At 50.2% G+C, this 15,211-nt stretch overlaps 1 protein-coding gene across 1 annotated transcript in view; it reads right to left on the reverse strand.

Moving 5' to 3' along the window:
- Positions 1 to 15,211, reverse strand: part of PAPSS2 (3'-phosphoadenosine 5'-phosphosulfate synthase 2) — a 31,132-nt gene that overhangs the window by 2,061 nt on the left and 13,860 nt on the right. Inside the window, exons 2-11 of the mRNA XM_059851071.1 lie at positions 15,105 to 15,210; positions 13,483 to 13,718; positions 12,478 to 12,616; positions 12,096 to 12,214; positions 11,869 to 11,982; positions 11,101 to 11,212; positions 5,499 to 5,704; positions 4,165 to 4,300; positions 3,374 to 3,642; positions 970 to 1,199 (exon numbers count right to left, since the gene is read on the reverse strand). Coding sequence (XP_059707054.1) covers positions 970 to 1,199; positions 3,374 to 3,642; positions 4,165 to 4,300; positions 5,499 to 5,704; positions 11,101 to 11,212; positions 11,869 to 11,982; positions 12,096 to 12,214; positions 12,478 to 12,616; positions 13,483 to 13,718; positions 15,105 to 15,210 — 1,667 coding nt within the window. The remainder of the gene's footprint in view (positions 1 to 969; positions 1,200 to 3,373; positions 3,643 to 4,164; positions 4,301 to 5,498; positions 5,705 to 11,100; positions 11,213 to 11,868; positions 11,983 to 12,095; positions 12,215 to 12,477; positions 12,617 to 13,482; positions 13,719 to 15,104; position 15,211) is intronic.

The raw sequence follows: 15,211 nt of genomic DNA on the forward strand, positions 1-15,211 counted from the left end.
CACAGCTGGCCCATGTCACCAGGACATCTTCTGAAAAACCCTCTTTGCTCAGGATTTTTCTGCTGAGAAGCTGAGAAACCTCAGAAAAGAATGAAAACAACAATTATCTGATTGCTTGGAATGTGGCCTGGACATCGTTTACCAACAGGTGAATGTCTGATTGCTTCCATGTGAATTGTTTTTAATTAATGACCAATCACAGCCAGCTGTGGTGGACTTTCTGAGTCAGTCACGAGCTTTCATTGTCATTCTCGTTAAGCCTCCTGATGTATCCTTTCTTTTTCTTTAGTATAGCATTCATATAATATAATATAGTACGATATAATAGGAATATAATATAATATAGTATGATATAATAGGAATATAATATAAAATAATAGGAATATAATATAATAGGAATATAATATATTATAATAGGAATACAATACAAAATAGTATAATATAGTATAATATAGTAAATATGATATGATATTATGTAATATTTAAAAACAATTCACATTGAACCAATCGAACAGTCACCTATTAGTAAAGAATGTCCAGACCACATTCCAAATATATATCATATCATATCATATCATGTCATATCATATCATATCAGCCTTCTGAGAACTTGGAGTCAGATTCTTATCTCTTCCCTCATTGTGGGGACCCTCACAAACACCACAGGCCCGAGTCACCCCCGGGGCTCCTCATCCCAGAGGAGCTGCAGTGTCCACAACGCTTCCCAGCTGCGGGAGTCTGCCTTCCTACAGCCTCTCAGCCCCCAGCCCCTGCTGCTTGTCCTCCCTGGTGGCACCTTTAGCTTCATGTGACACCTCTTGGTGGAACACACGGGTGGCTTTCCCAGGTTCTTCCCCCATTCCTCTCCCTGGGGACCTTTCCCTGTCCCCAAAACTCCGCGAGCCCGCGGCGCGCGCAAACCCCGCGCGGCGAAGGAACCGCGGCTGCTGCTGCTGCTGCTGCCTTCACCTGTTTGGGTCGTAGAAATCCATGGCTCTCTTGAGCTTGTTGTAGGCAGCCACTCGGAAGGGCAGGATCTCCACGGAGGTGAGCCCGGGGGCCATGCTCAGCACCTTCCCGCCGTGCGTGGGCTCGTACAGGTCCTGCCTGGTGTCGGGGTGCGGCATTCCCGCCGGGTCGCGCCCCACGATGTAGAAGTTGGCCCCCGCCACCATCCGGGCCCGGCAGTGCCACTGCACCTGCAGGGAGGGGACACTGAGGGCTGGGGGACAGGGAGGCCCTGGGGCTTTTCTTTTTTTTTTTTTTTTTTGTGGAAAATGCGTGTTTTGTGATTGGCTTCTCGCAAATATTGAGATGGATGTTGTATGTCGTGGAAAACGCCACTCGGTTGTTTTTAAAATTTTAGAAGTTTGGTAGTAAAAATGGTTATAAAATGGTTATAAAAATGGTAATATAATTAGAGTAGTAATGATTTGGACAATTTGAATTATAACAATATGAGACAATAGAAACAAAGAGAAAATAAAATAGAAACATATGGACAGTCCAGGTACGTTTTCTGGGCAACATGAGCCCGAAAAAGGCTCATGTTAACAGAGGATTAACCCTTAAAAGCAAAGCCTGTTGCATATTCACACACCTCATCCATGATGCATCAATTCCATTCAAACCCAGGATTCTGTCTGGTCATCATCAATTTCTTCCTCTGAATCCTAATCCTAATCTCCAATCCTGAGTGAGGCAGGAAGAAGTTCATTTCTCCTGATAATAGAGCAACAAATTCTCTTTCTCTGAAAGATTTGGGTGTCCTGTGGCTGCTATCTCACTGCAAGGCCTTTCTTTAGAAAAAAAGTATCTTACATAGCACAGTTTCTATTTTAACATTTTGTTATAACCTAAAACTATATTTAACACCCTACTTAAAACAATTAATACAGCATAACTTTCTAACAGGACACATACAATATTCATTTGAATATTTGCAAAAAGCCAATCATAAAATACGCATTTTTCACATATGTGTTGTGTTAGAAAGTGATGCTGTATCAATTTTCTCAAGTAGTGTGTGAAATATAGTTTTAGGTTATAACATAATGTTAAAATAGAAACTGTGTATGGGGGATATTTTTTTAAAGAAAGGAATGAGGTACTTGCACTGAGACAGCAGCCAAAGGACACCTAAATCTTTCAGAGAAAAAGAATTTATTGCTCCATTATCAGAAACTTCTTCCTGCCTTGCTCAGCCCTGAAGATGCCCTCAGGATTCAGAGGAAGAAGCTGACCCTGCCCAGACAGAATCCTGGGTTTGAATGGAATTTGTGCATCATGGATGAGGTGTATGAATATGCAACAGGCTGTGGCTTTTAAGGGTTAATCCTCTGTTAACGTGGGTTCTTTTTCGGGCTTATGTTGCCCAGAAAAGGTACCTGGACTGTCTGTAACTCTTTGTTTTTATCGTCTCAGATTGTCCTAATCCTAATTGTCTAAATTATTATTACTCTAATTCTATTGCTATTTTCATAATCATTTTATTACTATTAAACTTCTAAAATTTTAAAAACAACTGATTGGTGTTTTTCACACACAGGCGGGGAGAGGGAATTGGTGAAACAGGGATCTCCTCGAGCCAGGTCTCACAAGCTCCTGGAGATCTATTTCACACCCAAGATAGCTCAGATACCTTAGAAGGGATGATAAAATCAGCAGGATGGCTTCTGTTGCAGTGTTGGAAACAAAAAGGCTTTAATAAAAGGCAAAACAACAAAACCTTTTACAGAGAAAAACTGAGCCAGGTGCTAGAGGTCCTTGCCCCTGGTAAAACACCTCACAAAAGAGATTGGTTGCTTTGTTCTCTTCTTTTTCTAGTAAATTGCTCAGGTGGGAATTTTTGGCTCCTGTCCCATTGGCTATCGTTGAGTTTGAGGTGAAGCCCCCCCAGATCCTATGAGGTGTCTTTTCACCTAATAGGAGAGAAACTTCTGGGCTCCTTTCCTTTTTGAGGGGACAAAGAACAGATTTGTCACTCCATCAACAAGAGACACATTCCCACAGGCTGGGTCCGTTTGAATTTTCGGAGTTTCACTGAAGGGGAGGTTCAGCATCTGCCCCTTTCATCCCACTGATTTAGGGACACAAGGGCTTTCAAATGAACGTCCCTGCCCTCCAGAACAAGGTGAAGCCTGATTGTGTCCCTTCTCCCCAGCCCTCCACAGCCCAGGAGAGGATGGGAGCTGATGGAGCCGAGCTCTGTGGGGGATGCTGCAGCAGCAAGCACAGGCAAACCACGCAGGGAGCCAAGAGTGAGGACACAGCTCCAGCCCCCATTCCCAGGCTTTTCCAGGCATGCAGTGAGCACAACCCCCATGGACAGGCTGCCTGCCTTGCCCTGCTGAGCAGCCAAGGGCTGCCTTACCTCCGTGGGGCCGGCGTAGAGCATGGGAGAGGGGAAGATGGCCACGATGGTGGACTTGGGGTCCAGGACTTGCTCCTCCAGCACGGCGGCGTGCTGCTTCATGCGCCACTCCAGAGGGACGTCGTCGTCCTTGGTCCAGCCCCCCAGGGGGTGCAGCAGGAGCACGGGGTTCTTGTAGCCCCTCTGCAGGAGCTGGCGCCGCGTGTCCTGCATCAGCAGCGCGTGCCCGTTGTGCACGGGGTTGCGCAGCTGGAAGGCGAAGACGGCGTCTGCAGGGGAAAGGTGGGGGGGGTCACTGGGGTCATTGCCACGCTCTGAGCTTCCACAGAGCCATGAGAGACCTGTGTGTGGCCTGTGTGCCATGACAGACCTGGGTGTGCCCTGTGTGCCATGACAGACCTGGGTGTGCCCTGTCTCCACACGAACAAGGCCCTGAGTGTTTCGCACACGCGCACACGTCGCCCTGCCAAGGTTATTTTCCCTGCACTCCCTTCCTTTGGGGCTGATTTCAGCCCTATCAGCTCTGCTGCAAAGTTTGCAGTGGACACCTGCACTGATGTCTTACGTGATCTGTCACCTCCCCAAGCTCAGTGGCACCCTAAGCAAGGAGCCCTGTGCCACCTGTGCCCCGCCCTGAGTCCCCTTTACTGCCCACTCTCCCAGACAGCCCCGTTTTGGGAGCATCCAGAAGCCACCTGGAAGTGCTGTGGGCTTGAGAGGAAGTCATGGATCACACCAAGGCCTTGTGGGGCAGGAAGAGCCCTGTCACTGGTGTCACCCAGGGCACTCACCAGCATTCATTTCCCTGAACTTCTGCTTGAGAGCCAGCGGGGTCAGGCGGTACTGGTCCAGCCCATCATTCCATGTGATCTTCTCCAGGACCTGCAGGTCTCCACCAACCAGCCAGTCTCCACTCTCCATCACCATCTGGGAATTACACACACCTTCAGTGCAAAGAGGACAGCACACTCCTCCCTCTCCCACACTTTGAAAAGTGTGAGGCTCAACCCCGTCATAGGATGACCTTCCCTTCTCCCAGGTGGAAAACATCATTGCAGTGACCACGTGAATGAATGTCCTGGGCAGCAAAACCTCACCAAGAGAGGCAGCAGCCACCCACTCCCCACCCAGCTGGGGGCTGGCCTCCCCTTGGGCAGCCAGCAGTCTACAGGAAGGCACAAGACCTTCCTCCAGCTCCCCCTTTGCTTTCCTGCTGGGAATACACGGGAGGAATGAGCCTGTTGCAAGGCACACACCTGCTGCTGATTAATTAAACCAGGCATTTTAAGGGAGGGGAAAGAACTAGCACAGCTGTAGCCCTTTTAAGCAGAAAGTTTAAGTCACTCTGTGGAACCCAGAGCTCTCCCTTTCCCAGGGACAACGCTCCTTGTACTGCCACAGACTAAGTGGGAAGAGAGAAGCTGCAAAAACACACCAACCCTGCTGGCTGCCTGTAGGGAAAAGCCAAAAAAATCAGTCCTGCCTGCTCAGGGTGGGCTGGTGGCTAAAACATTCAGTCCTGCCTGCTCTGGATTGACTGGTTCCCAGTGAGGAGCTGAACTGGAAGCACAGACAGGAAACCAACTGCCCTCAGAACCTTGGAAAAATTCACTTCTCCATCCCTGGCCATGTTTCACCCCCAAGGCTGCGCTTCCCACGGCAGGGAGGGGCCGGACCTACCTGTGCTGCATTGCACTAAATAGTTATTTAGTTATTTGCACTGGGTGTTTGGTAATTTGCACTGTTCACATGATTTGTATCCTACCATCACACGATCTTCCCCTTTTCCCTCTTAGCCTGTGTTGGTGCTCTCCTCTGGCTTTGCCCCTCCTCACTTGTATCACATTGCCCCCTTCCTCTGAGCTCAAAATCCCCCAGGGAGAAGACCACTCCCTCTTTTTTCCACCTGGGGAGTCACCTGGATGACCTGGTGTTCTCCAATCTAAGAAATAAAACAGCACTTAGTCCCCATGTGGAGCACCTCTTGTCCTACATAAGATGGTGTGGGCTGGGGTCCACAGCTAGCTAGCTTGGAGCCAGGAACCATTCCTTACAGCTGGCGCCCAAAACCTTGCTAGAGCTCACTTCTCCATGCCCTGGGCAGGTTTCAGCGCCGAGGACCCACCTGGATGTGGGGGTGCCGGGGGCAGGTGGTGCCCCAGACGCGGGCGCAGCGCTCCTCCTTCCTGTGCGCGAAGAACTCGGGGCGGCGCAGCACGGCCAGCCGGCGGCCCTGGAAGCTGAGCGCCAGCGCCGCGCTGCCCTGCAGCCGCTGCTTGTCCTCTGCCGACAGCGGCAGCACGATGGGCACGCTCAGGTTCACCACGCCATCTGCCCAGAGACACAGAGAGAGAGGGCTCAGCACCCTGCAGCCACTGTGTGTCCTCTGCTGACAGGGACAGCACGGTGGGCACGCTCAGGTTCACATCTGAGACACCATCTGAGACAGAGAGAGGGCTCAGCACCCTGCAGGCGCTGTGTGTCCTGCACTGACAGGGGCAGCACGATGGGCACGCTCAGGTTCACCATGCCTCTGCCCAGAGACACAGAGAGGGCTCAGCACCCTGCAGGCGCTGTGTGTCCTGCACTGACAGGGACAGCACGGTGGGCACGCTCAGGTTCACCACGCCATCTGCTCAGAGACACAGAGAGAGAGGGCTCAGCACCCTGCAGCCGCTGTGTGTCCTGCACTGACAGGGGCAGCACGGTGGGCACGCTCAGGTTCACATCTGAGACACCATCTGAGACAGAGAGAGGGCTCAGCACCCTGCAGCTGCAGCTTGTCCTGCACTGACAGCGGCAGCACTCAGGCTCACCACGCCATCTGAGACAGAGAGAGGGGCTCAGCACCCTGCAGCCGCTGCTTGTCCTGCACTGACAGCGGCAGCACGATGGGCACGCTCAGGTTCACCATGCCATCTGCCCAGAGACACAGAGAGAGAGGGCTCAGCACCCTGCAGCCGCTGCTTGTCCTGCACTGACAGGGACAGCACGGTGGGCACGCTCAGGTTCACATCTGAGACACCATCTGAGACAGAGAGAGGGGTTCAGCACCCTGCAGTGTAGCATGCCCTGGTTCTGCAAGGGCCCCGTGGTGTGCAGAAGCCTAAAGACAGGAAATGCCAAGTCATGGTGAATGGGCTAGAAAGACCCTTTTCTGCCTTTTGGAACCCCTGCTTATCTCTCTGTAAGCCTATAGGTCACTTTCCTTTAACCCTTGCCATTGGACCATTTCTGATCCCCCTGTACCCTATATAAAGGGCTGTTTTAGCCCAGTTGGGGCAGAAGAGCTGTCACTGGAACCCTTCTCAGAAGATTCAATAAAGACATCGCTTTGGAACTCCAAACAGCCTTCTCCTCTCTCTCCCTGTGTCTGCCTGCCTAGGCACCTAGCAAGCTGAAGGGCTGAAATCACAAAGACCTGATAATCACTAAAGAGCTGATCTCAATTGCTGGGGACAACCCTGAACCCAGCAAAGGCTGATTTACTGCAGCTGCTGCTTGTCCTCTGCTGACAGGGGCAGCACGACGGGCACGCTCAGGTTCACCACGCCATCTGAGACAGAGAGAGGGGTTCAGCACCCTGCAGCCTCTGTATGTCCTGTAGGGTGTCCTGGGGTGGCTTTATGGTGCTGAATTGTATCCCCTGTTTAGCAAAACCAAGAGATAGGTTTTGCACCTTTAAGATTAGTTCTGAGAGCAAAAGGAGTGTGGAGTTTGTTAGGACAAACTGCGCTTGCTCCCCACGTCCTGCTCCTGGACTGTGTTATTGGATTTGCTGGGAATGTCCTGACAAAGGCAGGAATGATGCACCTGACTCCATGTTCTCAGAAGGATAATTTATTATTTATGATACTGTATTATATTAAAGAATGCTATACTAAACTATACTAAAGAATACAGGAAGGATACAGACAGAAGGCTAAAAAGCTAATAATGAAAACTCCTGACTCTCTCCAGAGTCCTGACACAGCTGGCACTGATTGGCCAGAGAGTCAAAACAACTCACACCAGAATCCAATGGAACAATCACCTGTGGGTAAACAATCTCCAAAAACATTCCACATGTGAGCACAACTCAGGAGAAGCAAATGAGATAAGAATTGTTTTCCTTTTCTCTGAGGCTTCTCAGCTTCCCAGGAGAAAAATCCTGGGCCAAGGGATTTTATCAGAGAATGTGAGTGCCACAACTGTGCTGTCAGCTGCATGGACAGACAGCAGGACAGAGCTCTCCTTTGCTTTTAGCTAGTTTTTAGCTAGCTGAGGAAGAAAATTTCCCTGCACTGTGGTTTTTCTTTTTCTTGGACCTGTTTGAACCCGCTCTGGACTGAGCACCCAGAAGAACACCTGCAGCTCCACCTGGGGCCCACCAGGCTGGGCATGGGCCACGGCATTTCCAGCACCAGAGGGACTGATAAGAGACTGGTGAGGGACTGATAAGAGACTGAGTGAGCCAAGCCACAGCCCACAGAGGGGACTTTCTGAGGTTGCCATCCCTTCAGAACAGCGAGAGCTTCTATTGTTTAATATTGTTCAATTTTTTGTTCTATTGTTCAATTATTTTTTTTTTTACCTGCTAAATAAACAGGTTTTTTTCCCACTTTTCTCCAAGGAAATATTTTCCTGAACCAGCTGGGGGAGGGGCTGCTTGAATTTGCTTTCTAGAGGAACCTCTTTGGAGGTTTTCTCCCAGATTTGCCCTAAACCAGGACACAGGGACACCAGCAGCACCGTGGGGATGCTCACAACCCTTGAAGGGAAGGGGCTGAACACCCTCCTGCGTGGACAAGAATTGTAACCAGCCCTGGGAGCACAGGAGACAGAGGATTTCATGGAAAATCAGTCATGGCAGCAGCTTTCTCTGCACTGCTAATAAATGGTGGTGTTAGCAGAATATAAAAAGCTCCTTGTCTAAGGGCCAGAGGTGTCTCCAGGACACCTGGAGCATCTCATAAGTTGCTGCACTCTCCCTTCCCCTGATTCTTCTTCTTTAGCTGCTTGTGAAGGTGAAAAATTTAAATGTGCTGGCAAAATGCAACCCTGGGTAACAGAAAAATTTCAACGTGCTTGGAAAATGCCTTCCCCTCCAGGAGAACCACCTCTGTGGGGATGGCTCCAGGCTGCTGTTCCCTGGAGCACCCTGTTCCCTGCACACCTCCTGGGCTGCTTCTTCCACCACAACCAGTTTTAATTTGTGTTTTTTTTCTTGTCTGGTTTTTTCCCTGGCTATCTCTATGTTGCCACTCCTCCTTTATATCTCTGCACTGCCCATTTTTAATCTGTTTTCTCTGTGAGCCTGTAAGTGCACACCTAGTTTCTAATTTCAGTGTTGTCCCTAAATAGCTTGAAATGATGTTGGTTTTAACCCAACTCTCCCAATTTCCCAGTGTTCCACTGAGGTCTTCCCACTTCTCCTTAGATATTTGGATATTAACAATATTCCAATGTCAATACAAGAGAATTGGTCTCTTCAATGGGTTTCCAGTCACAAACAAATCACTGATTCAGTTCATTCTGATCTGACTGAAATCAGGTTGGACCCTTGAGAGTCTTAATTTGAGGATTTTGGCTATGATATAGATTTTTACTTTAATTTTTATGGAAATATTTGCATTTACTTTAAATTCATGACTGGCTATCATTCATCTGCCAGGCAGCAATTTAAATGAATAATCATAATTATATTCACATGGGATCCAATCAGTATCAACTTCATACATTTAAATCATATTAGTAATGATCAGTCAGTGAAGCCAGCACAGGAAAAAAAAAAAAAAGCAGCATGATGAAACCAACAAATGCTGCTGAAAGCAAGGATCTTCAGGCTCCATTTCCAAATGCAGGATGGAGAGGTAACAAAAGATCACTCCAGTGCTGGTAATTACAAAATTACACAACTGGGATCTTTGTGCAGACTGGTCCCTGGGACATGGGGTGTGTCAGGCCATGTCAAAACTGCCTGGATCATAAATGGGACATGGCTGTAATAATTTCATAGTAATTTCAATGAGGTTTTTTTGGTAAATCTCAAAAAATTACAGTTAAAAAGAATCTCCATTGTGGTAATTTGTGCAGAGCCTGAGAACAGTTCCATACATACCAACTCCCAAGCGCCTCTTTCCTGGGAGAACACAAACATAATTAAGATAATTAACACTCAGGGGCATGTTACAGAAACCATTTAAAGACTCAAAGCATTGAAAAGCTCCTGCTGGCGTGGCCATGGTCCTACCAGAGCCCCACAGTGAGTGTGACCCAACAGCTCCAGTGTCACTGTCACTGTCACCCCTCCTGGCACAGTGCATTGCTGCACCCCCTTTCCTGGTGGTGGCCCTACTCTAAGAACATCACTCACCTGCTGGGGCATCCAGGAGGGATTTGCTGCTGGAACAAGTGTCCCCAAAAACCCACAGGAGCTGCCCAAACCATCAGGCAGCCCAGGGCACGATGGCTCTGGGAAGAGCAGGCTCAAGCCTCTCCTGGGCAGTGCCACACCAGGGAGAGGGAGCCCTCCACCACTTCCCAAAGCTTCTCCAGGAGCAGCTGGTGTTCTCCCTCCCACTCAGATGTCACCCTGAGGGCCTGACCACACTGATGCTGATTTTGGAGAGCCCTGTGGAGACAGGATCTCCAGATGCTGCTGCCCTCTGCTACACAGAGCTCGCTTGGGAGAGCTCATCCCCCTGCAAAGCTGCTCTCTTCTCCTGGCCTCTGTCCCTGCTCCCCACAGAGCTCTACAAAGCCTGAACACCTGCCCAGAGAGCTCAGAGGAGATGTGCTATGGGATGTTGGCAGGTTTGTGGGGGCATCCCAAAACCAGATCTGCTCTGGGATGGGCCTCCAGCACAAAGTACGGGGCTCTGGAGCAACGTGGCCATCCCAGGGCACTCTGCGACCTCCCCAGGCACAACAGGCAGCTCAAAGACCACAGAGGAGGCTCTGATAACAGGGACATGTGCTTCTGAATGCTGTTTGCACACTGGGCAGGAGGTGAAAGGCTATGGAGTGTCTGGGAGCAGGGCCCCCACACACAGACACTCCCACAGTGCAAAGTGAGCAGTCCTGAGCTTCGCCTCTGTGCCCAAATCTGAGCAGCAGCAGCAAATCTCTGCCCTGTGGGATCACGGGATTGTCTAGAAGGCTTGTAAGGTTCAAAGGGACTTGCTCATCCACATCCCAGATCCCTGAAGGCAGAGATCACTGCCAGGATCTACAAACCCCAGTGGGAGCACCCCACGTGCAGGTGAAGTCACAGCAACAGCATCCACAGCTGAGAAACGGGGTGGAAACATCTGAGCCCCACTCCCAGCTGTGGATGGGCATCACCTGAGCCCTCTTTGCCCCTTCCAGGGATGAAGCATCTCTAGCAGGCTGCTAATGCATTGATAAATCAGATTTACTTCAAGCTAACATGCTGAAGAAGCAGGGAAATGGAGTGAGGGGCAAAACCAGGCTCTCCTCCTTTTTCCAAGAAGCAGCTGCCTTCTCCTCCCACCTCCAGCTGAGCCTGGCAGCCTCCCTGCTCCCTTGGCCTTGGCCTTGCATCTCCATTCACAGCCTGGTACAGCCAAGCTCGACAAGAGCCACACAACAACTCCTGGAAGGTTTGAGCAGCACCCTGAGAGATGTCAGAGCTGCGAGCCAGGGCTGTGGCCACAGCAGGGTGACCTTGGCCACCTTCAGGAGCGTGCCACCAGGCAGGACAGGAGGGCACAGGGGATGCATACCGTTGAGCAGGGTGCCAAAGTGCAGCACTTGCAGGTACTCAGCCTCCCGCATGAATCCTGTCAGAGGAGTGGCCCAGCCTTCACTCAGCACCTGCACCCACTGCAGATCCAGCTGCAAAACAAACCCAGAGGGGTCACACTCCTGTCACACTCCTGTCACCGTGTCACGCTCAGAGGTTGCTTTTCCTTCCCTTCTGCTGAAACAGCATTTCCATTTTGTTTTGCTTCAAAAATACAGGACATTCATAAGGGGGAGAAGGACATGGGGGATGTAGCCTGGGGCTTTTAAAGCCAGACTCACACAGTTTCAGAGCACAGCTTAGAATCCCAGACTGGTTTGGGTTGGAAGGGACCTTAAAGCCCATCCAATCCCACCCCTGCCATGCGCAGGGACACTTCCCACCGTCCCAGGCTGCTCCAAGCCCTGTCCAACCTGGCCTTGGGCACTGCCAGGGATCCAGGGGCAGCCCCAGCTGCTCTGGGCACCCTGTGCCAGGGCCTCCCAATATCCCACCAAACCCTGCCCTCTGGCAGCTTGAACTTGTGGGGCTGTATGAGCACAGCAGAGGAGACTGACACCCTGCAGCACGCAGGGGGGAGGCTTGGCAGAAAATGGCTGAGGACCAGGATCCCACCTCAGCTCACCATAAACCACAGCCACAAAAGGTCAGGGCCATCAGGAGAACACAGGCCCCTCTGGCAACATCCTCCTGGAAGCTCCCACCCTTGGAGCAGCTAAGTGGTGTCAGAAGCTGTGTGTGACAATACCTTAGTGATCTCCAGGGCTGGCAGCTTCTCTGCCTCAGCCTGGACACTGCTGAGCTTATCCTCAGGCACAAAGAGCTCCAGAACATCCTTGACTGAGCCCTGGGGCACGATGTTCTGAAAGAAAGAGACAGGCAGCGCTTGTAACACACTGTTTTTAAGGGGAACACCAAAAAAGTAGTGTCCCAAAGCAGGGTTCCAAAGCTGCCAGTGACACAAAAGTGACTCACCTGTGCCTGCAGGAGCTCCACGACCTGCTGGATGCACTCAGACACCGATGCAATGTTTGTTTTCAGCACCAGCTCGGGAGCTTCGGGTTTCTCGTACTCCGAGTCGATCCCCGTGAATCCTACGGACAATTAACCCCCAAATTAAATTCATTTAATAGAATAATCAGTGCCTTAGAGCCAAGAACACTATACAAACAACCAGGGGGCATTCAACCATGCTGGGTACAACAAGTGACACTTGTGACAGTGAGATTAGGGGAACAGGATCCTCTTGTGCACTACGAAGGGCCTTTAGACACCCACCCTTATTGTGGCACTGCCAAGACAAGGCATCCAAAGCTTTGGAAAGCAAAAGGCAAAATAAGATCTCACTCCTCCACACCTTTGATCTCTCCAGCTCTTGCCTTTTTGTACAGGCCCTTCACATCTCTGCTTTCACAAATATTTAGAGGAGCGTCTACAAAGATTTCAAAGAAAGGAAGTCCAGCTGCCTCGTGAATTTTCCGTGCGTTTAGACGGTCCTGTTAGAAGAAAGATGGGAAAAATCTGAATTGCAGCAAAAAGACCTCCCTGGATTTTGACACAAGTCAATTAATCTTTCTTACAGATTTGTTCAATGTACACTAGTTCTAATAAAGTTTTTCATCTCACTTCCCTCCTTTTCTTTTTTCTTTAAAAAAAATTTGTAAAAATCTTCAACTTTGATCTGTTTTTATCTTTTCCCATGCAAAACCTCAAGATCTTTTCGTTAGGCAGGACAGCAGAACATTAGATTGTGAATAATTATCTGCCCTATGTGAAAACAGTCAGACCCGATGATCTCAGAGGTCTTTTCCAACCTCAGTGATCCCTTGATTCTACGAAAAAAGGAACTGCTTGCATCACTCTGATAACAGCAGCCACGGAAGTGAAAATCACAGTCAAATCTTCTTCCAAAAAACCAGTGAGAGGACTAGGACAGGCTGCTGCTTCTGTGACTCTTTTCTGACGAGTTAATAGCAGGGAGATCTTAAGCTCCTCTTAGCTTTTCATCAATGTGCAGCACTGAATTTATCCAGCGAGGCCGCTGCCCTCCAAACACCGACCGCGCGCAGCTGTGTCAGTGGAGTTCTACCAAGCATTTGTGCATTTAGCTCTGTGCTGCTTCTGTGACTCTTTTCTACCTCTGAGGAGTTAATAGCAGGGAGATCTTAAGCTCCTCTTAGCTTTTTATCAATGTGCAGCACTGAATTTATCCAGCGAGGCCGCTGCTCTCCAAACACCGACCGCGCGCGGTTGCGTCAGCGGAGTTCTACCAAGCATTCGTGCCTTTAGGAAACCCTCTCCACAAACCATCCTCATCATCTGAGGTGAAGCTGAGAAGAGAGCAGGATCTTCACAGCCTTACCTTGGTGAAGGGGGAGATGAAGCTGGTGATGCAGACGAGCCCCGCGTCGGCGAAGAGCCGCGCCACCTCGGCGATGCGCCGGATGTTCTCCTCGCGGTCCTGGGCCGAGAAGCCCAGGTTCTTGTTCAAGCCGTGCCGGACGTTGTCGCCGTCCAGGGAGTAGCAGGGGATGCCATGAGCCACCAGGTACTCCTCCAGAGCAAAGCCAATGGTTGTCTTGCCAGCTCCAGAAAGGCCTGGGGGAGGCAAAAATAGCGAGGGGTCAGGTTTGAGGTCAAGAGAGCAAAAACTAGTGACACCGGCAGCCAAACTCCTTCTGTCTGAAGTTCCCTACCTCATTCCTTCCTAAAGGAAGTTGGATTTGTCCTTCACAGATGAAGGATGAACCTTCACAGGTGAACCTTCACCTTTTCAACCTTTAATATTGGAGGGGTGGCATTAATGTCCTGAGAAAAGCATCTACAGCCCAGCCTCTCGCCGGGCCATGCTGTGTCCCAGGAAGCAGGGGAGGTTTGAAAGGATGCTGCTTCCTCCAGGTCTCTCCTCATCTTCCTCTTCCTCCCCCTGCTCCCACTGTCAAGAGCCAGCTGCTCTCCCATTCGGAACCCAAGGAGAGGTTCTTGTTGCAGCCACGTGGAGTGGGACAGGCTCCAGGAGCAAAGGGCCCCCATCACCTCCTTCTCCAGGTGTGTATTTCAAAGAATAATCATCAGCCAGGCAAGCTCAAACCTTTCAGACACAAGATTTTTGAGTAATACTCAAAAAAGGAAGGAATTTTCCTGGGGTTGGGCTTTTGGCTTCAGACACTATACAAAAGCAGATTGGATACTTCAAAATTGAGGAGGAGAACGGAACAGAAACGTGTTTTAATCCGGCATCTACAACCTAAGGTGACAGGAAGGCTAATCAGAATGGCTTTACAAATCCTTCCAAGCATGTCCTTCAACATCCTCCAACAGCCAAAGAAAATGCCAATATTTAATAAGCAAAGGAACAACTGGACAACTGGCAAAAGACAGACTTGTCTAAATATTAGAAACAAGAAATGCAATTGTCATTTCTGGCAGCTCCTAATCCCCAAACAATGATTTATACTTCAAGACAGAAGAGAAGGGCCACAAAACAAATGCAAGGGATTGCTTCCAGCGTGCCTCTGTGGCTGGGAGTGTTTATTCTCCAGACAAGGTGACTGCCTCGTGCTGCCTCAAACCCAGCAGACCTACACGTCCCAATAAACTTCCCACCACTCCTGAAAGAAAACATCCGCGTCTCGGACAACCCCGGGTACATTCCACTGCCAAAGACTGGCTGGATTGGAGCCAAGGCTTCCTCAGCTACACACTTGGGAACAACAAGTGCTACCCCGAGGGCCTCTGACATGTTCAAAGGAGCCTGAGAGCAGCTGGGAAATCCATAAAAACATTAGTTCTGGGCAGCAGCTGCCAGGGAGAACATCTTGCTGCGCCAGCACCGCGTGTCTGAGTTTCCCACGTGGGGATGTTTTGCAATTCCCGGCTCGCAGGGAGCGCTGACGTTTCCTGCAGATCCCAAATCCCCACCTGGCAGCCAGGCTCATGGAGTTTCACAGGTGAGGCCAGGCTCTCACAGCCTGCCAGAAATACCTGTGAGCCAAACGGTGCAGCCTCGGAATCCTCCCCTGGTGCCGACGACTTGTCCTCTCTTACTCCTGCTGACATGGTGGGCTTGGTAAACCACGTTGGTGGATCCC

The sequence above is a fragment of the Haemorhous mexicanus genome, chromosome 7 (assembly GCF_027477595.1).
Source record: "Haemorhous mexicanus isolate bHaeMex1 chromosome 7, bHaeMex1.pri, whole genome shotgun sequence".
Lineage (NCBI taxonomy): Eukaryota > Metazoa > Chordata > Aves > Passeriformes > Fringillidae > Haemorhous > Haemorhous mexicanus.